General features: G+C 43.2%; 2 protein-coding genes across 2 annotated transcripts in view; one reads left to right on the top strand and one right to left on the bottom strand.

Annotated features, from left to right (window-relative positions):
- Positions 1–26,514, bottom strand: part of LOC311052802 (cadherin-4-like) — a gene marked incomplete at its 3' end in the record, with an annotated part of 305,420 nt that overhangs the window by 131,154 nt on the left and 147,752 nt on the right. The gene's annotated exons all lie outside the window — the stretch shown is intronic.
- LOC311052800 (sarcoplasmic/endoplasmic reticulum calcium ATPase 1) lies at positions 9,165–12,995 on the top strand. The gene is made up of 2 exons (XM_084068010.1): positions 9,165–11,592; positions 12,314–12,995. The coding sequence occupies exons 1-2, from the start codon at positions 9,281–9,283 to the stop codon at positions 12,978–12,980; spliced, it is 2,979 nt and encodes a 992-aa protein (XP_083924136.1). The 5' UTR covers positions 9,165–9,280; the 3' UTR covers positions 12,981–12,995.

Below are 26,514 nucleotides of genomic sequence, written 5' to 3'. Positions count from 1 at the left end.
AGAGCAGATCAAGTACCGAGCCAAAGGTCAAGTTTACAAAGTATTGACATATATTTAACATGGATCCAATAAGTAGTGGGAGTCCCTGCTTCATCTCTCTCTCAGCTAAGGGGTCCTTGGCCTGAAAAAACGTTGAAGACCCCTGGACTAGATACATTACAGATACAGACCTTACAGAAAAATAAAATTACACAACCCCATTTTCACCCTGTATTTTCTGTCGAGGCAACACCGAAATACTCCAAATGAGTTCAGCGCCTTATCTCTCCCTTTTCTCACACGTCCTAAAAGATTAACGCAGTAATCAATTTCCTTCCTCTGAAAATGGTTCCTTCTATAGATCTCAGCTTGTCCTCCGGCTACTTAAGTCATAATGAAGGCCTTTGAAGTTCCATTCAGTCCGCTGGTAGTGGAGCGACACAGTAACATTGAGAACAGAGCGAACAACAGATCAGAAGCGGAACAATAATGAGAAGAGTGAAAAGAAAAAGCAGATTGATTGAATGCTAAAAGGCTGTGTTCAGGGTGCACACCACTAATTGTTTGGAATGCATCCAGCAGCACAGAGCATCTTTAGATCTCCTCCAGCCGAGTCAAGGCCCAATGGAATTATTCATCTGGGCTCTAATAAGCAAAACCAGGCTCAATACTGCTGCCTCCTTGCAGTGGCAAAACACAGCTGTGCATTCTGACAAACATACATCAGTGGCTAATGGTACAATTGGATTGCCCTACTTTAGGTTATAGATTCTCTGCGTCAAAAGTGAATGTTCCGCCATGTGGTTCTCCATCGTGCAGTGTTAAATGTATGAATACGACCGCAGCTATACTGAGGATACTATTTCACTGGAGTGGAGCTTTTAAGTGATGTTGTAATACGTCAAAACCGGGTCAGCTGACACCTACACGCTCACATGCTTTATAGTCGGATAATTGAAATAAATTGATTATCTGCCATATGTGTGGCTTCTCATCTGTTATATTCAGTTACTGTTAACAGTTCCTTTGAGAGGACGAAGAATAGGAGACAATTAAAGTGGATTTAAATATTTTTGTCTTACTGACAGCGTACTTTCAATCCCACTCTCAATATACCCCATTTTCCATCACACCCCACCCCCCTTTCATCTGACTCACACCCCACCCCCTTTCATCTCTCTCTCTGTACTGGTGGGCTAGAAAACCCACTTTGTGCCTCCTATGGCTGGCTGGCTGGCTGGCTGGCTGGCTGGCTGGCTGGCTGGCTGGCTGGCTGGCTGTCTGGCTGTCTGTTTGATGAGCATGACAGAAAGAGTGGAGGCATCTGAACGCAAAAAGTGATATGGTGAGTAAGACATCTGCACTGCAGTTGGATGGTGAGCAGGGTGAACAAAGAAACTATGAGCAGGCTTTTCCTGCTTAAGGTGAGACATTTCTGACATTGACAGTCAAGTCTGCAGAAGGGGGAAAATAAAGCAACAGGACAATTTCTTCCATCCACCTCCTATTCCTGTGATGTCTTTGAAGAGAATGCTTTGTTTAGCTGTGTTATCACATTATCAGCTGACAGGAAATGTGTTTGACAATGTTTCTGGCTGGGGAAAAGTGTAGCACGCAACACAACTTTGTCTCATTCCTATTCCTTTTTTTTTTGTTTTTTATCCATCTTTTCAGAGTGCTCATCAGTGAGTCAAGGACACCTCAATAAAAACCTGCAGAGCTCATCATGAATGTTCTCACACATTAATTGCCCACTGCACTGGAAGTGGAAAATGGAGGAGGAAGAACATTAGAATGATTTTATGAAAGGACTCGTCACCCTCTGAGAGTTTAGAATGATTATGAAAGACGTTCGAGGGGTCTCAATAAGAAACTCTAGATCTAGAGTTTCTTATTGAAACTCAAGATCTATTTCAGCTTGGCCTCTGAACTGCCATTGGACTACTGCCTTCTGACTCTGAGCCATCATATAATGTCATTGCAGTTAGCTTTGGTGTTATTTTGAGTTAAGTTGCACTATGTTGTTTGTTGATTACTCAGTATAAAATTAAGCATTAGAATAAGTATGAGAACCAAACCAAAATGACCATCATTTGTTGGTGGCATCTAAATGTCACAAAGTTGTAACATTGGATTGTCAATGGATGGTAACGCAACATTTGTTGTATTCTTATCTCACTGGCAAGTGCAACAACAAACCAACACACACAGCTGTATTGTTAAAGCATGGTCTCTGGTGTCAATAATGATTATACAGTTGAGTTCATCAGTGGCACTGTGATAATGATTTAGTGTTTGTTTTAACAGCAGTAAAACAGGCAGCCCTTATGTCACAGGGGGGCTGACGTCCTCTGTGGACAGGAACTCAAGGTGCTCTGCATAATGAATAAACAGGTGTTCCTGAAAAACCACCTGTGGTCATTGCTCACCCCTTCCAACAGAAGGACAACTGGTGGCATCTATTCTGTTTATACACTACTAGACCATACCCGGTCGGCGCAGCGCATCCGTGGGGGGATATGCGCACATGATCTGGCAACCCGGGAGGCAGTTCGTCCCATAGCTGGGCAGCCCCGTAACCATGGCGACAGTGTTTGACACAAAAACGCTAATAAGAAGCTGAGATTTGATGAAATTGAAAAACGGGCTTCACAGTTGCGTTCAGATGGTAATGGTCAATGGCTGTGTGCAAAATCAGAGCAATTGGTCCAGCCAGTGAGGAGAACCGGGTAGCTTCACCTCCACTACAAACGCACAGAGGTTACTAGAATTATAGTAGGATATCATTTGGTTTAATATAATATCAAATCTATAAATGACATTATTGTGGATACAGAGGTGTCAATATTGGCACAAATAATGGCACAGCCATTTGATGTATACAGTGTAGCTTTGTGGGAGTGTAATCATTTACACTCCCACAAGCCTTTTCTAGTTTTCACTCTGTAAGAGAGGAGCTGTGTAGCACTGTCAATGTATTGTCTGATCTGTCTGATATGTATTGTGTATTTATGTTATGTTTTGTGATTTTTTGTATCCTGATGGCTGCTTGCTACAAAATGAATTTCCGCAAGGACAATAAAGTATCTATCTATCTATTTATCAATGAATGGCGACTGTAATTATTGCTTTAATTACCATAAATATCTCCGGCGCATAAACATGCATATCTTGACCCTTGTGAATTTTCAGGTCAAAAGAAGGTCAAAAGAGCCTAAAATAATCGAGTTTTAAGACTAATGCTATAGACTACATTCAGCCTATTCAACAATCTAGAATCTTTTAAATGAATATCTGAAGAGACAGAGACAGTTGATTTCTCTCATTGACACAAGACTGTGTCATATATTTACACAAACACAAACTGTAGACCAGTGTACACATCTCCATATAAAAGAAAACATTCTATTGTAGAAAACTGGCTATGCCTACTGATGGTCCATTGTGGAACCTTGGGCCGTCAACCTTTACTTTATAGAGTGTGGAGCACAGTAGCTGTGCTCCGGTTAGAAGGAAGGCCTTGATATACTGAATGTTATAGATAAGAACGTCAAAATTCTCCAGGCGCTCAACCGAACGCTTGTTTGCATGCAGACCTAGATGTGGAGCGAATTGCCTTTGTGATATATCAGGTCGTATTGTTTTAATATCATTAATTTGCTGTTCTTTTATTCACATAGTATAAAGGGAGTCTCCCTTGTTTGTCAATAAAGATGCCTTGCGCATGTGAACGGTCATTTCTGTGTATGTCGTCTATAAACTGGACTTTAGGGTTTGTTGAACCAAGAGTGACAGGTCAGTCACGGCACATCACTACCCAACATTAAACTGAATCGGTTAAGTTAACTGAAAACTACCAAGTAAAAACTAGTTAGCGTTGCTGTCGGGTGGAAACCTTGTATGTACAAAGCAGTTACTTCTCAGAAAATTGAAAAAACTACCTTATCCAATGAAGTTATTATTTAGTCACAAGCTCTTCTTAATACTTTTTGTTCATTCAATATTTATAAAACCCACAGACAGACCAGACCACTTTTGGTGAAGAACTTTTACACAAATAGCTAAAACAAGCTGTAACAATAGCAAGAACACAAACTGTACACCAGTCTCTACATCATCCTCACTATCATCATTGCTGTCACTAGCAAATGTATCTTGACAGTCTTAATCATTTTGGCAGTCAGCACTAAACTGACATAGCTCCGTACAGAGTAGCTCCACTGATCTGCATGAAAATATATGTGAAGAACAGTCTGCTTTACAGTGGCATCTGACCATCTCAATGATCGCCTCTGGTGCTGGGAGGGATTCAGTTGTAACTGGTTCCAGCTGGCCATCCTCGTCCTTGTAGTGGCCATCTGTGATTTTGGAAGTGGCACCAATATGGAAAACTCTGGGTGCAGACCGAGCCAAAGCTTTGCCGGCATTTCATGCCTTTACAGGAGCAGACAACACTGAGAGATGTTCTAGGACAGGCAAATCTGCCTGGTGGAACAGCTACCTCAAAGCTGGTGATGATGTCCTTGAGGCTCTGAAGATGCTTTCTCAAACCAGTGATGTGACATATGATCTGCTATCTACAGTAGCTAAGTTTATATGCACCGAAGGGGATCAACATGGAAAACATCCCTGAACTGAGATGGCATTTATTCTGCAAACACATGGCAGAAGGGGACAAGCTTCCACCCACACTTGGTGCTCTCAAGCAGCATGTCCTAATAAGAGCCCATATCCAGGCCAGAGTGTGGAGTCAGGCACACATTGCTCAGCAGGAGTTCCTTGACCCACTCAACAGTGACTACTACAAGGACGAGGATGGCCAGCTGAAACCAGTTACAACTGAGTCCCTCCCAGCACCAGAGGCGATCATTGAGATGGTCAGATGTCACTGTAAAGCAGATTGTTCTTCACATAGATGTTCATGCAGATCAGTGGAGCTACCCTGTACGGAGCTATGTCAGTGTAGTGCTGACTGCCAAGATGATTAAGACAAGATAGGGCGTCTGCTGGCCTAGCGGTCCAGGCGCATACCATATAAGCTGGTAATCCAGCATGACAGCGTGTCGCGGGTTCGACTCCCGCTCCCGACAACCTTTGCTGTATGTCTCCCCCCCATATCTCTCCCCATTTCCTGTCAGCCTACTGTCCTGTCCAAATAAAGGCATAAAAGCCCCAAAAAATATCTTTAAAAAAAAAAAGACTGTCAAGATACATTTGCTATAGTGACAGCAATGATGATAGTGAGGATGATGTATAGACTGGTCTACCGTTTGAGATGCTAGAGCATGTTTTTGCTATTTGTGTAAAAATTATTCACCGAAAGTGGTCAGGTCTGTCTGTGGGTTTTATAAATATTGAACAAACAAAAGGTATTAAGAAGAGCTTGTGACCAAATAATAACTCCATTGGATCATGTAATTTCTTCCATTTTCTGAGAAGTAACTGCTTTGTACATACAAGGTTTCCAGCAACGATAACCAGCTTTTACTTGGTAGTTTTCAGTTAATTTAACCGATTCAGTTTAATGTTGGGTAGGCATAGCCCGTTTTCTACAATAGAATGGAATATATTTATTTTTTTCCTATTATATGGAGATGTGTACACTGGTCTACAGCTTGTGTTTGATTTGATTTTTTCTTTATTAAAGTGTCATGCTTCCAAGGAAGGCCAGCCCATATGGACTTACAGGACACTTTTACATTTTATTTGTCATAGACAAAGAACTGGCATAATAATTCACAAACAATGAAAAAATGTGTTTGTGTTTGTGTAAATAAATGACACAATATTGTGTAAATGAGAGAAATCATCTGTCTCTGTCTCTTCATGTATTCATATTAAAAAATCTAGATCGTTGAATAGGCTCAATGTATATATTAGTCTTAAAACACAGAGAATGATTATTTTAGGCTGTTCTGACCTTCGTTTGACCTGAGAATTCACAAGGGTCAAGATATGCATATTTATGAACCGTGCCTGAAGATATTTATGGCTATTATACTAGCTTAGCTCAGTACCTCAGCATTGAAAATTGTAACGTGTAATTAAAGCAATAATGACAGTCGTCATTAATTGATAAATTCTTACACTCCCACAAAGCTACACTGTATACATCAAATGGCTGTGCCATTATTTGTGCCAATATTGACACCTCTGTAACTACAATAATGTCATTTCTAGATTTGATATATTAAACAAAATTATACAGTATATAAACTAAGAATAAGAATAGATGCCACCAGTTGTCCTTCTGTTGAAAGGGGTGAGCAATGACCACAGGTGTTTTTTTTTCAGGAACACCTGTTTGACACCAGAGGCCATGCTTTAACAATACAGCTGTGTGTGTGTTAGTTTGTTGTTGCACTTGCCAGTGAGATAAGAATACAACAAATGTTGCGTTACCATCCATTGACAATCCAATGTTACAATTTTGTGACATTTAGATGTCACCAACAAATGATGGTCATTTTGGTAATTCTCATATCTATTCTGATGCTTCATTTTATACTGAGTAATCAACTAACAACATAGTACAACTTAACTCAAAATAACACCAAAGCTAACGTAACGCAATGTCATTATGAAGGCTTAGAGTCAGAAGGCAAGTAGTCCAATCCCAGTTCAAAGGCCAAGCTGAAATAGATCTTGGTTTAAGCCAAGCATCTAGAGTTTCTTATTGAGACCGCTCCAACGTCTTTCAACTCTCAGAGGGTGACGTATCCTTTCATAAAATCATTCTACGATAAGTGGAGTGAAAATGTCAGAACCTTTTTGACTATCAAATACAATGGCAAAAACAATTAGTGGGACTATGAGACCATGTTTGCTAATTCAAACCAATGATTGACAAAAATACCTATTAATTAATCAATGAGTGGAGTAGCAATGCTCCATGCATCTAAAGCACACATGGGCAACATACGGCCCGGGGGCCGGACCCTGCCCTTTGACCATCTCAATCCGGCCCGCCAAGTCAAATGCCATATGTTAATGGTTTTGAGACAAATTAATTTAACTCCAATTAATAGTAATTAATATTTGCCATTTGAGAACATCTGCATTCCTACATCCGTATGTATGTTTTATGTTTTAATATAACAGTGAAACAGTCTGCCGTGAGTTCATATATAATGAATGCAATGTGATTGCAATGTGTTTTATCAGTGACCTATGGAGTGGTGCATATCATGTAAGATAAGATACGGCATTGGCGTGGATTGTTTTATGTAATCTTTTCATTGTAACCTCTTACAGAGTACACCAGAGTGATACAAAAAGATAAAGAAAGATCAACATTTTGTTGATGAACATTCTTGTTGTGAAAGCAAGGACCTTATTCTAAAGTAGTCTGGCATGTCTACCAAATTCATGCAGTTTTAACATCATTCAGCACTATGTGTTTCAAGTTTCAATTCAATTGTACAATGTGTGGCCCTTCACTCATTTTAGCGAAGTCAGTATGGCCCTCTGGAAATAAATGCTGCCCACCCCTGATCTAAAGCATAAACTACTCACAAAGAGACTATTATGATCACAAACTGGCAAAGGAGCAGAACTTTGCTCTTATTTAGCTCTACTTAATCACGTGTCTATCTCACATGTCTAAACAACTAAATCAAAAGAAAAGAAAAAAAGAAAGAAAAATAAATACATTTTGATCCGTCTCTATCTGCAGCCGGGGTCTCTCCTCTGTGGTGAGATTGTATGACTAGGCCAGTCACAATTATTACATACTCGTCTAATCGCAATTATTTGAGATCATTATTTATTATTTGAGATAATGTTCCAGAGAACATGATCCATGGTGAAAAATGTTCACAGATATTCAAATATTAAAAAAAGCAGAAATAGCAGATCTTAACGCGCCACTTCGTGATGTCTTGAAAGCTTGTAGATCAGCTATTTCTGCTATTTTTACATGTATAAAATTATTAAATATGTAAATCATTTCATTGTATGTTTAAGTTATTTATCATATCTGCCCTGTGCAATTTTTGATTACAAAGCCTAACAATTTTGAAATTTCTATTCATATTCCAAAGTTTAATGCCAAACACACAATTAAATCATTAATCGCAATTATTTGAGTGACAATTAATCGTCAACAAATTTGTAATTGTGACAGCCCTATCTATGACATGCCGGCTCTCCTCTTGGCATTCTTGTGCTCCCAGCCCCCCGCCAGCAGTCATTCCTCTGCAGTACAGTGCACTCACTTTGTTCTTTTATCATTCTCACATTTCTGTCATCAGCCTGTTCATAAAAGTGTGTCCTCCTTTGACTTATTTATGTTTTCAAATACTTTCATTTAGTTTATTTCAATTAGGTTAGTTGGTGCTTATATTTTTCTTTGTATTGGTATTGCTTTGCTGAAACAAAGCTTCCGAAAAATATCATAGTGCTGTGCACTGCAGAGTGATGATGATGATGATGATGATGATACAAAAAAGTTAGATTGTGGTAATATGTTGCATAAAGCCTCCTCAAAACCCATTTGAGCCGTGCGTCCTGCTTTTGGCACTCATGCATGTTGTGTGTCTGTGTACTACACTGACTTCCCTGGATGGGTCTGTGTAACCGCGGCCCACTAAAGATTGTACTAAATTAACTTTCTGCCACTGTCTCCCTCCTTCATTCTCTCACTCTTTCTGTCGTTTTCTCTCTCTCTGGCTCAGCCCCCTCTTCAGCAGCAACCAGTTGAGCTGTCACTCAATGACCCCCCACACCCTATCCACTTTGGACGATCTTCTGTCCTACTCTCTCACCTTCTCCTTTCTCCTTATTCCACTGACCATGCATGTTCCAAAAACAGATCTCATTTACATGTGTGGTATACCCCCCCCCCCCCCCCCACAAACACACACACACACACACACACACACACACACACACACACACACACACACACACACACACACACACACACACACACACACACACACACACACACTCCAGTGCCCCGCACCCCACCCCACCCTGTCACTAGTCCCCATCACCTCCTCCCCAGACCCCCCCCCCCATGTCCAAGACTGCCCTCCTCCTCACACCTCCCTTTTGCTCCACCTCGAGACCCACCCTCCCTGAGACCCCCACCCCACCCCCTGTCTATTTGGGAGGCGTGTCATGTGCCCCTCTGGGGTATAAAAGCCTGAAAATCTGCTCTCTCAGTCAGTCAAGTCCTCCAGTGTTTGGAGGGAGCCACACATTCAGGCAACGGTGGACCAAAGGTGTAAAGCTGCAGATAACCGCGAAGAAGTTAAAGAGCACGGATAGACGCAGTTAGAAGCCCGCTCCAGGAAGGATGGAGAACGCACACACCAAGCCCCCGGCAGAATGCCTGACATACTTTGGGGTGAACGAAGCCACCGGCCTCACAATTGACCAGTTCAAGAAGAACCTCGCCAAGTATGGCCCCAACGAGTTGCCCGCTGAGGAGGGTAAGAGCATCTGGGAGCTGATCGTTGAGCAGTTTGAGGACTTGCTGGTCAGGATTCTTTTGCTGGCTGCTTGCATCTCTTTTGTGCTGGCGTGGTTTGAGGAAGGTGAGGAGACTGTCACCGCCTTCGTGGAGCCCTTCGTCATTCTTCTCATCCTCATCGCCAATGCCGTTGTTGGAGTATGGCAGGAGCGTAACGCTGAGGACGCCATTGAGGCTCTGAAGGAGTATGAGCCTGAGATGGGCAAGGTTTACCGTTCTGACAGAAAGAGCGTGCAGATGATCAAGGCCAGAGAAATTGTTCCTGGAGACATTGTGGAGGTGTCTGTTGGTGACAAAGTCCCCGCTGACATCAGGCTTGTTTCCATCAAGTCCACCACCCTGCGTGTTGACCAGTCCATCCTTACTGGTGAGTCTGTCAGTGTGATCAAGCACACTGAGCCAGTCCCCGACCCCAGAGCTGTCAACCAGGACAAGAAGAACATGCTTTTCTCTGGTACCAACATTGCCGCTGGCAGGGCCATTGGAGTGGCTGTGGCTACCGGTGTTTCCACTGAGATTGGTAAAATCCGTGACCAGATGTGCGCCACTGAGCAGGAGAAGACCCCTCTGCAGGCTAAACTGGACGAGTTTGGCGAGCAGCTGTCCAAGGTCATCACTCTTATCTGCATCGCTGTCTGGGCTATCAACATCGGCCACTTCAACGACCCCGTCCATGGAGGATCCTGGTTCCGTGGTGCCGTCTATTACTTCAAGATCGCCATTGCCCTGGCTGTGGCCGCCATCCCTGAGGGTTTGCCCGCTGTCATCACCACCTGTCTGGCTCTGGGCACCCGCCGTATGGCCAAGAAGAACGCCATTGTCAGAAGCCTGCCCTCCGTGGAGACCCTGGGCTGCACCTCCGTCATCTGCTCCGACAAGACTGGCACCCTCACCACCAACCAGATGTGTGTGACCAAGATGTTCATTATCAAGACTGTTGATGGTGACCACGTTGACCTTGATGCCTTTGACATCTCTGGCTCCAAGTACACTCCTGAAGGCGAGGTTTCCCAGGGAGGTTCCAAGACCAACTGCAGCGCATACGACGGCCTTGTTGAGCTGGCTACCATCTGCGCCCTGTGCAATGACTCCTCTCTAGACTACAATGAGTCCAAGAAGATCTATGAGAAGGTTGGTGAGGCTACTGAGACCGCCCTGTGCTGCCTGGTTGAGAAGATGAACGTGTTCAACTCTAGCGTCAAGGACCTGAACAAGATTGAGAGGGCCAATGCCTGCTGTTCAGTGATCAAGCAGCTGATGAAGAAGAACTTCACCCTGGAGTTCTCCCGTGACAGGAAGTCCATGTCCGCTTACTGCACCCCTTCTCAGGGTGATTGCGGTGCCAAGATGTTCGTGAAGGGTGCCCCCGAGGGTGTGATTGATAGGTGCGCCTACGTCCGCGTTGGCACCACCCGCGTGCCCCTGACTGGTGCTGTTAAGGAAAAAATCCTGAGTGTGATCAAGGAGTGGGGTACTGGCCGTGACACCCTGCGCTGTCTGGCCCTGGCCACCCGTGACACCCCCCTGAAGGTTGAGGAGATGATCCTTGAGGACGCCACTAAGTTTGCTGACTATGAGACTGACCTGACCTTTGTTGGCTGCGTTGGTATGCTGGATCCCCCTCGTAAGGAGGTCACTCCAGCCATTGAACTGTGCAGAGCCGCTGGAATCCGTGTCATTATGATCACTGGTGACAACAAGGGAACCGCCATCGCTATCTGCCGTCGTATTGGCATCTTCACTGAGGATGAGGATGTTGAGGGTAAGGCCTACACCGGACGTGAGTTTGACGATCTGCCCAGCGACGACCAGGGCCCAGCTGTGCGCAGAGCCAGCTGCTTCGCCCGTGTGGAGCCAGCCCACAAGTCCAAGATTGTGGGGTTCCTGCAGGGTTACGATGAGATTACTGCCATGACCGGTGATGGTGTAAACGATGCCCCTGCCCTGAAGAAGGCCGAGATTGGTATCGCTATGGGCTCTGGCACCGCCGTTGCCAAGTCTGCCTCTGAGATGGTCCTGGCTGACGACAACTTCTCTTCCATTGTGTCTGCCGTTGAGGAGGGCAGAGCTATCTACAACAACATGAAGCAGTTCATCCGCTACCTCATCTCCTCCAACGTTGGGGAAGTCGTCTGGTGAGTGGCCACTGATCTAATTATCTTATTTCATTGTCTTCTTCCTCTTCTGTATGCTCCTTTCCCATTTTCTTTGCTACCCTTTTGGGTAACACTTTGCTTAAAGGTCGGTTCTATAATACATTACAATCGTGTTTGTAGTGCATTATAATGTGCTTATAAGGCATTATAAAGCTCATTATAAATGCTGATAATTATGCATAACAACGTTAATAACGTATTATAAGTGCTGGTTATAATGCATTATTATGCTCAATGCTACAGCACATTATAACTACCATAACTTAGTTATTTATAAAGTGTTTTTGTTATCAGTTGTTATGCATACTTATAAACATTTATAACGAGTGTTATGAAGCATTATACGTGCATAATAATGCATTATAGACCCAACCTTTAAGTAAAGTGTTACCTGATAGTTATAATGTGCTGTTCCACTGAGTTTATAATGCATTATGACCATCACTTAAAAAATATATTATTATAAGTTATAATACTTCAGTCTAACCTTGTTATAAGTTGTCATGCATAATTATAGACATTTATACCAAGTGTTGTAATGCCTTATAAGTGCATCATAATGCATTACTAATGTGGTTATAACGCATTATAGACCCGACATTTAAGTAAAGTGTTACCTCTTTGAGTTCATGTTGGCTTTGTCCACTGTGCAATTGTTCCCACATGTCCTGACATTCCACCCTTCCTCCCACCCTCTCAGTATCTTCCTGACTGCTGCCCTGGGTCTGCCCGAGGCTCTGATCCCCGTCCAGCTGCTGTGGGTCAACCTGGTGACTGACGGTCTGCCCGCCACCGCCCTGGGCTTCAACCCTCCTGACCTGGACATCATGGGCAAGCCCCCACGTTCCCCCAAGGAGCCCCTCATCTCCGGCTGGTTGTTCTTCAGATACATGGCTATTGGTGGATACGTCGGTGCTGCCACTGTTGGTGCTGCTGCCTATTGGTTCATTTATGATGCAGAGGGTCCCGGTGTCACCTTCTACCAGCTGTCCCACTTCATGCAGTGCCATGATGACAATGAGGACTTTTTTGACCTTAAGTGCGAGGTATTTGAGGCTGAAGCTCCCATGACCATGGCCCTGTCTGTGCTGGTCACCATTGAGATGTTCAACGCCCTCAACAGCTTGTCTGAGAACCAGTCTCTGCTCCGCATGCCCCCATGGGTCAACTTCTGGCTGCTTGCTGCCATGACCCTCTCCTTCTCCCTGCACTTCATGATCATCTATGTGGATCCCCTGCCCATGGTCTTCCATCTGACTCACTTGAACGTTGAGCAGTGGCTGGTTGTCCTGAAGCTTTCCTTCCCCGTCATCCTTATTGATGAGGCCCTGAAGTTCTGTGCCCGTAACTACGTTGAGAAATACTAAATCAATCAACTTTCCATCATTAGCCTGTAAGTAAAGCAAGCTTCAGCAGTTTAAATACACATGTAGGAGAGTCGGCAAAGGAGGAAGATCACAACCAATGAGGAGGGAGGAAAACACAGGAAAACCTTTAAAAAACAATACAAAATACATTATAAAATCCACATAAAAATAACCTCTTTGTAAAGAAATATGTATTGAAATGGAGGTACTTGTCCCTGCCAATTACATAGTAAAGTATTTAAGATTCTATTCTAAGAAATAAAGTATGTCTTTTTCAAACTTGGATATTCTCAGCTTGTCTGTTTGATTTTCCATCTCATTTACTCTTGTACTTGTCTATGTTTCTCATGTCTTGTGAATACTGCACTGTATAGTGTGGGGGTGTAGGGTTGCAACATGACTTCATATGGACAGAAAAAGGCACATGCTTCCCAGCTGCCAGTGCTCTCCATAAGCTCTGTGTAGTCAGCCGACACTGTTGTTCTAATTAGAAACCTAAATTTTAAAGGGCAAGACCACTTTGGTAGAGGTTTGGGTTGTGTAGTTACCTTGCCATGATGTAACTCCAAAGGTGGACAAGAAATCAAAAAGAATTGCTCCACTGATTAGAAATTGATAATTCTAAATTTCTCCTCATTGACTTACATTGTACCGTAAAACAGCTCTCAAAGTCACTCTTTAAGCATGTAAACAAACACAAACAAAGTTGATTCAGACAATATAGAACATCACCAAACCCAGTACTGTTTTTTTTCTTTTTTTTTTAATGTTAACTTCCTGTTGATTTTGCTATTTTTATTAAGAAGAAAACCCGGACACCAACTTTGTTTGTGTTTGTTTACATGCTAAAAGAGTGACTTTGAGAGCTGTTTTACCGTACAATGTAAGTCAATGAGGAGCATATTTTGAATTATCAATTTCTAATCAATGGAGCAATTATTTTTGATTTCTTGTCCACCTTTGGAGTTACATCATGGCAAGGTAACTACACAACCCAGACCTCTACCAAAGTGCTCTTGCCCTTTAATTAGCACCATTGGATTTCCTAAACATTTTAGATTAACCACTGGAATCATGATCTTATATGTAATCTATAAGTCAAAATAGTGGGAAACCTTTTTCCCCCAAAAGCAAGGATGATAACCCAAATCTGTGCCATTGATAATTTGTAAATATTTTTAATTAGCACCATTAATTACCATTAATTACATCCTAAAAACGTAGATTTAGCCACTAGACTCATGATCCTACGTAATGTAGAAGTCGAAATATTGAAAAACGAATATTCAAAGGTTAAAATCCAAGATGGCCACTATTGGCTTCTGCGCAAATGGAATCATTGATTTGACATACTCCAAGTTTCCAAAAATGTATAGTTTTCCTAACCCCCCAAAAATGTATAGTTTTCCTAACCCCCCAAAAATGTGAACAAACCTTCAAATTTGGACATATTGAACTGGATTCAGCGGTTTAACACACAGCAAATTGTTTAGGTGCAAAACACAAAGGGCAACCAACAAAACCGCGACAACTGGCGGAGGATTGCACTGCTATCAATACCATTAAAAGTCTTCTGCAGGACCCCCCCCCCCCCCCCCCGAAAATAAATAAATAATAGGTGTCCCTTATTTTAATCTCAACCTTGCCATACCTTAGCTTTTGCTGAACTGACACCACTGAAGGAATGGGCCACCTTCACCAAATAATGTCCCATTATTGTATCAGTGCATGGATCAATGAGATATCCATGGCAGATATGTCAAATGAATGTCAAAGCAGTAGCTATACTCCTCTACCTTCTCTACCATCAGGTTTGAGGAAATAATACTATTCCCCTTAATAACACTATTTCCATTCCTGGAACCATACAGGGGAAGAAAGGGGGATGTTTCATTATAATTAATGAGAGTGCGAACACTTTACAGGGCTAGCCTCAAATCTCAAAAGTTTTGGTTCATGCGGTTAAGTTGGCCCACAGCATTAGATGTTCCCCTTACTGAGCTCTGGAGTTAGACAATACAATCACAGAAAACCTTTATGATGTCACCTCACTGAAAGTTAACCAAATCAATAATGAGCTAGCTGGTTTGTAATCATTTTGCTGCAGGCTACACACTTACTCATGATGTAACTGTGTGAAATTATATCCAATGTTAAAAGGTAGTTAAACAGAAAATGGAATGTTGTACCGCATTGTAGTGTGTATACTGCATGTCTCTCTCTTTGTTGTCATTGCACAAGTACAAACAGAATTGAGGTAGCAGCTCTCAGTGCGATAAAAATACAAATGTGTAATAATAGCAAACAAGAAACATAGGATAACAAGCGTAGGCAGTGCACATTATAAACAGATGGCACAGCTGCAATGCTGCCTATCTTTTGTGTGTCTCTCTTCTTTCCTCCTTTTTTTTCCTAAACCTTTTCTTGTTATCCATTTTGTATGATGGTCTCGGCATGAATTGAGGTTTATTTGGTAGCATTTAGTAGTGTGACTGATTTTAATGATTGCGTTAATACATGTACAAAGTTAGAGGTGTGCCATTTGCCATTTGATTGGGGGGGGGGGGGGGTTCCATGCATTCATTGATAGTTACAGAAACAGGGAGAGAGTGACATGCAACAAATGTCTGCCTGGCCCGGGAATAGAACCAGGGAATAGCTGTCAGGCATCAGAGCCTATGTTGTGCATACCGTAAACACTCGGCTATCAGCACTCCATATGGTACTTCTGAGTAGGAGTCCTTCCAGACAGTGGCCCGTCTAGTTTACAAACTAGAGCGTGTTCACTCCAACAAGGTTAAGTGAAACACACGGTGATGTGAAAATCTATAACGAAAATCTATTGTGTAAATGTCACAGTTCCAAATTTCAGAAATTGAAGAAACACATGTATATATATTTGGCTAGGCTGACATATGTCACCTATAGGAAGATCCGGCCTACGCACGCACGCACGCACGCACGCACGCACGCACGCACGCACGCACGCACGCACGCACGCACGCACGCACGCACATGAAACCCCTAGTACAGAGAGAGAAGCAAATAGAAGAGCGAGTCTATTACTGGAGTATGCTGAAGAGGCTGGATAGAGAAGGGTCCATTCATGTTTCTGGTGTCCCAGTACAAGAAATAAGAGAGAAGTGGAGTTCAGCCAACTCTACACTGCCCTCAAGTCTACAGAGCTTTTACCACTGTGATTTGACCACTGTCACACACACTTTAACAAACACATGGTTGCTACACATAATTTAGATTTCCAGAATAGATCACCTCTGTCATCAGAGTTTGGATTTCAAATATTTCCTGTACAAGCAGTACATTATATCGTACAAATAGTATAGCATATTGTACAAGCAGTACAGTATATTTGGAGTCCATGCTTTAGCCTTTCACTTTGTTAGTGAAAACATGAAATGTGGCAAAGCAGACTTTTGGGAGGGCAGGTGCACTGAAGAAAAAGAAAACTAAAAGACTAAAATAGCCTTTTCATTACTGGAGGATAGTAGCAAATTGTTAACACATTGAGTGCCAAAAACGGTCCGGACCGTTTTTCATAATCCTAACATGGTGTGCCAAAAACGGTTATGGCCGTTTTTGAGGAAAAATATGAAAAAAAAAAGTTTTTTTTTTTTTTTTTTTTTTTCAATTTTTTTTTTTTTTTTTTCCTTCACAGCACCAGGAGATATCATTTTACGAAGATTTAGACTCCAATCCACCTCCTGGTTGAGTTATGACTTCAAAAGCCTGTATCTCGGCTCCTGTGTACTTTTTGTTTTTACGATGTATTTTCGACTATTTTCAACTGGCTGCAACTATGGAACGGATTACCGAATGTTTTTAATCTTTTTCCCCGGATTGTACGAGACCTCTATGTGTGTAATGAGGGGATCACCGTGAGGACGGTGATCACTGAAAATGTTTTGTGACTACTTGAAAAAGGTCCAAAAATGGTTAAAATTCCAGGCACTGGAGGTACCCTGTTTTGAAAAACCCCTGGCACTCACTTAAACCAGAGATGAATCAGTGTATACACTTGATATTTTATAGTTACAAATATGCTTGTACTGACCAATTAACCGGTGAAAAAACTGTTAAGTTCACACTGTTGGGCATGATGTGCAAGAGATAGACATGCTACCTAAAACCAGGCTAAAACCAGGCTTAGTGAAATGGATATACAGTAGGATTGGGGGTTGGATCATGACAGACATCTCTGGATTTGACAACGTAATTGCCTTTATAACCTCAGAGGTTGCGCTAACAACAGTACCGTAATTAATACAGGCGGCTTTCTTTATACCAGCATGATTGCATCACGTGTTCTTATTCCAAGTTAACATAAATTATCCTAACTTTTTGACATTTATGAAAATAAACAAGGTAGAAAAAGAAGTGATGATGATGATGATGATGATGATGATGATGATGGGGTCTTAGCAGTTATCTGACAAACACAGCGATCCACAACAACAAAAAATATGACATGCACGCACGCGCACACACATACTGTACTGCAGATAACAGATGAATGAGTATATACTCTCATGTTAACTCGCAATACGGTACAAAGCTTTGAACGCTTGTGTCATTCGCTACACTGTCACACTCTCTATCTTTCTTTTTTGCTCCCTATTTCTTGATCGGGGCATGAGAAGAGACAGTGACTGGAATCAGGCGGTTCTTTGTGAATCCCCTCGCCTTCTTCTCTGACTATTTCCTTATATGAAATATGCAATCAGCAGAGGCGATGGATGGAGAAAGATCCCCATGGGTATTTCGAGACTACAGAGAAGCAGAGAATGAAGTGAAAAGAGATGATCACATTCCGAGGGAATGTTGAAAAGCAATACTACTGCTAACGTTATTGCTCAACCACAGAGACAGAAGAAGAATTTGTTCCTTTAGCCTACTTAATTGTCCTGAGACTTCCATGGAAAGAATAGCCACAGAAAGAAAAAGAGAAAAAACTCAAACTAAAAACCACACTAATAAATGGAAAACATTTACAGAGATAAAGTGCTTAACTTTTCAGGAGAGACAAATGTCATCTTGCACTCTTTCATCCATGTGTCTCTCTGTCTTCCTGTATAACCTTTACAGAGGCCATTTGACAGGCCTCAAACTGCCCACACCAGGGCCAATATCGACTAACCATTCTGGCAGCTAACCTTTCCCTTCCCCGCTTCAAATAGGAAATCAAAGAGACAGAAGAAACGATATCTGGAAGGGCGGGTTGATGGAGGAAAGAGGAGGATCAGACGTAGAGAGGTGACAGATAAGGCCAGTTAAAAGGGGTGGTGTCGGATGGGTGAGAGAGAGACGCTAAAGAGCGCAGTGAGAAAGGTGACAGCTGTTAAGAAGCTGAAGGTGACACAGGGGAGGTGGGGGGTCAGCACAGCAGGAGGGCAGGGGAACTGGCAGAACTGAGTTGACCAATTAGTGTCAGTACTGTAGCTCCATAGCAAATATGTTGCATCATTCAGTATATGTACAGCACGCACGCACGCACGCGCGCGCACACGCACACACACACACACACACACACACACACACACACACACACACACACACACACACACACACACACACACACACACACACACACACACACACACACACACACACACACACACACCTCAATCAAGAACATTGCAGTGGATTTGGGTGAGATGGAGATGATGGCAGGTAATCATAATTAGGGGATCAACTTAAATATGTTTATTTCACGGGGCATCAGGACTAAATCAGGACTAATGTGTGTGTGCACCAAGGGGCAAGGCTGAGATATTTACTATGAGGCCAACCCGGATGTTTAGTAAATGTCCAGCGAGAGGCGCTGTTTCACCCGTGCCGACCTGTGAGTTCAGAAAGAATTTATTTTAACGCAAGCCGATGGGTTTTTACCAACTTTCAGACTCGATTTTCTTACTGTAATAAAAATTGTCATAAATTCTATATGCTTCCAGTCGCTAGTTTAAAGTCTCCTTTCAATCATCAGGATATGCGTTTTGCTAAATTATGGTTCTATTTATTATAAAATTGACGATAAAGTAGGCTATTCTCTAGGAGGGGCGGGATGATTTGATTGACACGCTACACAACCAATAGCATTCATTCCCCGCCCCCCGCTCTTGATTGACAAGTTACCCAACCAATAATGGTCTGAAGTCATTCTGACGCGTAGTGAAAGATGGCGGAGCCACAGTCTGCAGCAAAGGATTCATTTTCGGTCTGTAGAAAGCAGCGGAGGGGGTTTGTCCATCTCATTTATACAGTCTATGGTGTGCACTCAGCAAGCAGTGAAGCACCTCCCATTTCACTCCTTACACACCATTGCCTCCTCATGCTTTGATCTTCCAATATTACTCACTATACAGTACATTTCTGCCCAACAGGCCAAGACCATACACTATATAACACATATTCTGTACGTAAATACATATGCAGTCATACATACTTTCACCTGTAGACCCCAACCCTCCCCACCATAAGTAGTTTCTGAAAATAGCTAATGTTAAAGTAAGCTACTCTATGGCAGATTATTATATGCCACCCTGGTTTTAAGTCGGAGGGGAGAAGATGGTGTTAGCTTGCAATTTCACACTTGTAATTGTATTCTCAACATTTATATCACAACTGCAGCTGACAATCTGAATATGGAAAGACAAGTTTGATTCAACAGCAGCAGAGACAACTGTTCTCATTCGCTAGAGAAGACAAGGTGTCAATTTTGATCCTGTGTGTGTGTGTGTGTGTGTGTGTGTGTGTGTGTGTGTGTGTGTGTGTGTGTGTGTGTGTGTGTGTGTGTGTGTGTGTGTGTGTGTGTGTGTGTGTGTGTGTGTGTGTGTGTGTGTGTGTGTGTGCATGCATCTCTATGCATGTGTATAGCTTGCTCTGCACATCTTTAAAGCCTGATTCAAAGCCACTAAATAAAAAACGAAAATGGACGGCCACAGGATACATGAAAGCAGACACTAAACTGCAGTCCTCATTAAAATGTCCATGGGTCCTGTCCATATGTAATGTTGTCCATCAAAAGGGGTCGGTACACTGGACTCTACTTCTACATACATGTCTGCTCCAGTGCTCCCTGTTTTCAATACTTTGTCAGCAGCACCTTAAGGTTAGTTTTAAATTACGCAATAAATCATTTCTGTCTAACGATATGGTCAGACAAAGATATAAATGAGCCTAGGGGAACTACAATACATTGGAGATATTGGGAGCTCTTCTCTTTAATGAGGATGTCTGGAGATGGCAGGTGCATGTTCAGCCATTGCTTTACAAGCTCAGCAACAACCAGGCCAGCATTCTCTCCATCCCACTGCAATTACCGCTGCCATTAGCAAAATCACATTATCAACAGCACCAAACAAGCAATATTGCTAATAAACCTAGGCAAAAACGCTCCTGAACTCCCAGCGTCAGCACAACACACCAAACATCTGCCACGGGAATTACCATAATGACACAAATAAGAAATTAAAAATGAAAACTCATGAAAGAAAAAACAGATTAGGATTTCGTTTACCTCACAGGCCCTTTAGGAATGGCTAGTATTAGATTTTAATACGTGTTCAGTCAGCCCACCATCAAACCTCTGGCTGAACTTGTCGACACTGTTAAACAAAACGGGTAAGAAACAATCAAATATTTTGGTGTGACTGACTTCTCCATTCCAGACTGCCACACAAGAAGCTGCGTGGGGCTGTGTTCTCCATAGTAATAAAGAGGGTTGACTGGGCCAGCAGTAGGTGAGAACCATTATTATGTTTACTCTCTAAAGCCAGAGCGACAGCTGGGGAAATCATCTGCTCCTCTCTTTCATCCCAAATATCTCTCTCTCCCTCTCCCCTTTACATTATATTGTAGATAATAAACGCCCCCTGTGAGGTGAACAAAACAATAAACAGGTCTGGACTTTGAAAAGCTCTACGCAAGGGATGCAAATCAGCAAGATACCAACAGAACTACTGATTTAAGTTTCAAGGTTGAACTGAATGAGAGCACAGGATGGGAGAATTATCTACTGTGTGTGTGTGTGTGTGTGTGTGTGTGTGTGTGTGTGTGTGTGTGTGTGTGTGTGTGTGTGTGTGTGTGTGTGTGTGTGTGTGTGTGTGTGTGTGTGTGTGTGTGTGTGTGTGTGTGTGAGAGAGAGAGAGGCTGAGAGTGAGTGAGTGAGTGAGTGAGTGAGATGTCTGTCTAGATAGATAAAGAGCATCAGCTGGGGGCAGCATGTGGGTGGTGGAGATGGGGTTTTCTGCCACTAATGGTAGATTGATTTCTGACGAAGTCTTGTGTCACGTCAGTGGTCACCTGCGCTGAGCTGAGCAAATGAGGAAACAAAGTAGAGCCCAGTGTCCAACCTCCTCGTGCTGAAAATAACTTCTTGCAATGGACAGAGACAAGGCAACCACAAGGGTAGACGTGGGATAAAAACGGCCCAGAAAACAATCAGTCATGCCATGTCCTTGACATCCCGTTTGGCTTGATAATGAGCTCACACAGTTGGAGATGCAGAGAGCCTGGAGACTATTGGACTCACTGGGTGGTCACTTCTAGATGGAAGATCACACAGTCAATGATGCTGCCCTTCATCATCACGTAACACACGCACACACACACCACCCGCCCAGCACCCCCACTAGGCACAATGATTCATCCCAGCAGGGAGGTTCATCTCTTCAAATTCTATGGACGGCTGGAGTTGGAGTGGAGGAGTGAATTTAGAGTTTTTATCTGGCTTCTCCTGCCGTGGTTGGTTCACCCGAGGCAGCAGGGAACCTTATTTACTGGAACTGACATGCCAGGGGCAGCAGAGAGCTCCAATTCCTTCATTGCCTTGTTGAGTTGCGCGACACATTAACACCGAACGTGGATATCTGGGCGTGCGAGATATCACGTTTACGGACAACCCTTACATGCGGCAATGCATCGAAAACAGGTTGTGCACACAGTATACTGTACATGCATGTGCGTGCGTGCGCGCGCGCACACACACACACACACACACACACGCGCACGCGCACACACACACACACGCACACACATTTAACATCTTTATTTGCGTTCACATTTAACTCTTAAAAAACATTTAAATTCTTGAACACAAACAATAGTAGATACTCAAACTTGGGAAACTCAAAACTCAAAGTGCAGAGGTCATCAATATGTCCGTACACGGACAAATGTGTCCGTGGCAAAGACTTGGTCTTGTCTGTGGCAAATGTTTGATTTACACACCATTATCATGTTCTTATTTTGATCAAAAGACCCAATTACTGAATGTCAAGTCTCCAGGTTTTCTTCAGAATATGTATGACTCTGATTTACTATGAGACTGTGTATGGCACATTAGGAGTCCTACTAGTACTAGTGGTTCTCAAATGTTTTATTTGCAAGAACCACCATAACTCTGAGAGTGTACAAATGGAACCAAATGGACCTAAGGGTCCATTTGGTTTCATTTGTATACTCTCAGAGTTACAGACCTGTTATATGGTCATTCAGGGCTGGATCTTTATGTGTTTCTGGTAATATTATTGTCCATTTTTATTATGTCCGTGGCAAAAATGTAATTTTGACCAAAATGTCCGCAACAAGACAGCATGGTGATGACCCCTGAATAAGTGTTTCAGGATACAGATCACGGATACAGGAAGCATCTCCTCCATACGTGGCAACTGCCAATTATCACAGACACTGAACATAATTTAGCCAATGCCTTAGCTCTCGGCCACCACCAACTTTTGCCTCCTGTGTCAGAGATTGTCTCACACACACACACACACACACACACACACACACACACACACACACACACACACACACACACACACACACACACACACACACACACTAATAATACATAATATCCTATGCCAGGGAGTGCTAAACCATGCCATGCTACTCTGGCACTCTGTCTGCAGATGGATCTGTATACACAAGCTGCCTTCCAAAATAAAACAGAACTGCATTGCAACAACAACAAAAATCTCACCCAACCTGTATGTCAGGAGGCTCCAGTAGATTCCTTTGTTCTTTTCTGTTTTCTATTTCAGTCCATATCCACCATCAGGATATTCACATATTTCAATAGTGCTTCCCTTCTTTAGGACACATAGTTTTTAGTTTTTGGCCCAACACACTCTTTCACTCTCAAAATGGAAGATCTTCCACCCACCTCTGATCACTTCCTGGAATTCTCCAAGGTAAATAAAAAGAAGGTAAGGTCCTTGTTACATCACTTCCTGGAACACAGCTACCCGTATGATATGAACCGTTTAGAATACTGAATGGATGGATGTGTGCCAAAAAAACACATATTGTAATTATTTTCCTTACACTACATGTATTTGATAAATGTTTATTTACACATTTCCTCCCCTTATTTTCACCAAGCGTTCCATGTTTCTTTTAATGCCCATACCTGGAGAGGAACTTTTCATGTGGCAGTGTAAAGGGGAGCGCATGCTACCATTTTCGGTGATTGATTGATTGATTGATTGATGTACTTTATGGAGAACAACAGTATACATGGAAGTACAAATTCACAATACAAGGTCTACTAAACTGGAAGACTCACAAAGCACTAAGCTTGTTTAAAATGAAATCCCCATGCACACAAATCATGATGACATATAAGAGACCCTCTCACTGTGATGGTTTGAAAACTACAACATGACGTCACTGAGCCACGATGATAAGCGACTCACACATCTCTGTTTTTACTAACCAAAATCACCGGACTATGAGCGCCTAGTATCCAAACCACCGTTTCGGTGGTCACATTAACCCAAACCTAAACCCTCATCCTAATCTTAATAAAAAGAACCGTGCATAAACCTTAACCAAGATAACAGTGCCTAAACGTGCTTGGTTTCTCACCGTTGCATAAATCTCACCACTTGAAGTGTAAAAAGCCAAAACTGAAAACTGACAGAGAAGTCTCCCCACACGAGCCAAAAGGTTGTAATCTTTGAACGATAATTAATTCCAATAACAGGGGATTGAAGTTTTCCTCAAATCTGTGTGCTTACAGTACATATGACTCTGCCTTCTTCAGCAGATAAGCACCGGGGCTGTTCACAGCCAGCTTATCTGACAGCGGATGGAATTTAATGATCCAAAAAGCCAAATTATGCTGCTGTGTACATTACCATTCTTCACCTCTCTCTATCTGCCTCCTTGGTCAGTTTACACAGGATATGTCCACAGTTCTACACAAACTTAGTGTAGAACTGTGTCGATAGAAGGCTTCTTTATTCAATAAAGAAACCTGCACATAGTTTAATGTTGACATTGTATCCTTGGGCTATTTCCTTTTTAGCTAATATTTTAGGAATTACAGTAGATCTTAAAAGTAGATCTTGCAGATGGAGTGGAAGAGCATCAATAATTGATGAACAAGGCTTTTTATAGAGCTTAGCCCATGATATTCATAATTCTGTTCACATTAGGCCCTGGCAATAAGTTCAAGTTTTAACAAATAGGTATTAAAACTTTAATTGATATTAATAGCACCAATTAAACGGCAGACTGTGGCGTTATGCATCATTTCTGTACTGGTGGGCTAGAAAACCCACTTGGTGCCTCCTGTGGCTGTCTTTATCTCTCACTCTTTAACTCTGTCTCTCTCTGTCTCTCTCTCTCTCTTTCTCCACAAACTCACACGCTGCTCTGTTTAAACTCACTCCATCATTGTCTTCTTCACCCAGAAGAGGCATAAACACGTGTAGAAACATGAACATCTGTGCAAAACCTTTTATGACTACGATAAATAAAAGAGCACCACTATAAACATCTAGGATGCAGCACTTTGATCCACATTTAAATGCCATCATTATTTCTGTGAAGATAACTACAATGAGATGAGATTTTGAGACTTTGATTGATGAGCAATTTTCCTGGTCATCTATATATTATGTAATGGTGCGTGTCAGGTAAAAGTCATTAATTTCACTTTATGAAGTTAACCCAATCAAACCGGGAACGCATCTGTGTAACCCACTTTATCCATTATTTTATACTTTGGCTATTAACACATTGGGTGCCAGGTTTCTTGTCAAATTCTCCGTAACATACTCACTATGGGATATCAGCGCCTCCTGGCGATGAACAGAGCTACATACCATGCTGAGAAGGGTATGTCACGTGTCCGGTAGACCGGAACCGGCTTAAAGCCGGTCGCGTGACGTGGCTCATCCTCTTTCGCTTCTCTGCATGGCAGATGTAACACGGCTTAAGACATACTAAAACAAACTATTCTGAAACTATTCGATTTCTCCGGACTGAAACCAGCTTTAGCCCACAGCGGTGGTACTTGTACCTACCCACGGGTTTTTAGTCCTTAAATCCTTAGTTCCGCTCCCGCGGCTATCTTCTTCTTTCTAAACTTATCTTACTACTACATGTTTTCCTCCTCACGTGCTAGCACAGTCAAGCCAGAGTTAGCAGCTAATGCTTTAGCCTAGCAGCTAAAGCTAACTAGCCTAGCTCTCCGTCGGTCGCTGTGTTAAAGCCTAGCCTAGCGTTAGCGTTAGCTTACTAGCAAACACTCGACGCTAGCCCTGCATTGGAGGAACCACACGGATGCGGGCTTCTGGATTACCGCATACAACCGAGACGATCCCCACGTTTCTGCATCTCCTGCCTGGCGCATCCCCGATGCGCCAGGACACTGCATTGACTCCCCACCCTGCACCTCGACAGCTGCCTGGCCAAGGCCAGGGCACGAGTCGGAGGAAGTAGCGGGGATTCGTCCTAGATCGGCGCGGCTCCAGAGACACCCCGCATCGCCGGCCCAGGGAACGTGCGTGGTGGCCCCACCGCGTGCGTGCCCAGATCACCATGGGCCCTCCAGCAGCCCCGGAGCCTCCGAGCAGCGCAACCACGGCTCGCGACGCCACCAGGCTGCCACACCGGCCGTTGAACACGGCACTCCAGCAGCTGCGCGAGCTGTGCCTGGCGGGCCCAGCCAGGTACAGCCTACTAGCGGTTCTTCTTCCCCCTCCTCCCAGCCATCTACAAGGGACGGCAGGACGTCGCCAGAGGACAACAAGGGCTCCAGGCGACGGCAGCATGGACGAGGGGGAGAACGAGGCAGGAGTCTCTTGAGTGAGTTAGCCCAGACTAGCTACGTTAGCTGCTTTGCTAGTTTAACGTCGCTCCAGTCAGACAGTGTTTTTATTGGCTTAACAACACCCAGCTAGCTTCACTAAGCAACAGGTTATTTGCGGTGCTGTTCTAGCTTAGCTATGCCTCGCTAGGACAACACCAGCGTGTTAGCCTTCTCACTCTGTGTAACGAGTAACCCCGCTCGGGGTCGTCTAAGGACCGCAGCCGAGCCGGCGTTTTACCACAAGGGACGAGGCAGCCAGGTCCAGGTAGGCCCAGGTAGGCCCAGACTACGCCTCCTCCTAGCACCAGACAGTCAGGGCTGGCCGCCCTCCTGCCCCCTGCACCTCAAACCGGCAGCATCCAGGGAAAGGAGGCTCCAGGATGAGGAGAACAACCGTGAACGGGTTCATCG

This window comes from Gymnoscopelus microlampas (assembly GCF_963454915.1).
Source record: "Gymnoscopelus microlampas genome assembly, chromosome: 10".
In the NCBI taxonomy this organism is placed as follows: Eukaryota; Metazoa; Chordata; class Actinopteri; order Myctophiformes; family Myctophidae; genus Gymnoscopelus; species Gymnoscopelus microlampas.
The sequence above is the reverse complement of the archived record's forward strand: the minus strand, read 5'-3'. Positions and strand labels throughout refer to the sequence as shown.

Excerpts from the sequence above, each read along its gene's own strand:
- LOC311052800 (XM_084068010.1), top strand. The coding sequence starts at position 9,281 with ATGGAGAACGCACACACCAAGCCCCCGGCAGAATGCCTGACATACTTT. Across the intron at positions 11,593-12,313 it reads AACGTTGGGGAAGTCGTCTG|TATCTTCCTGACTGCTGCCC; the intron begins GTGAGTGGCCAC and ends CCACCCTCTCAG.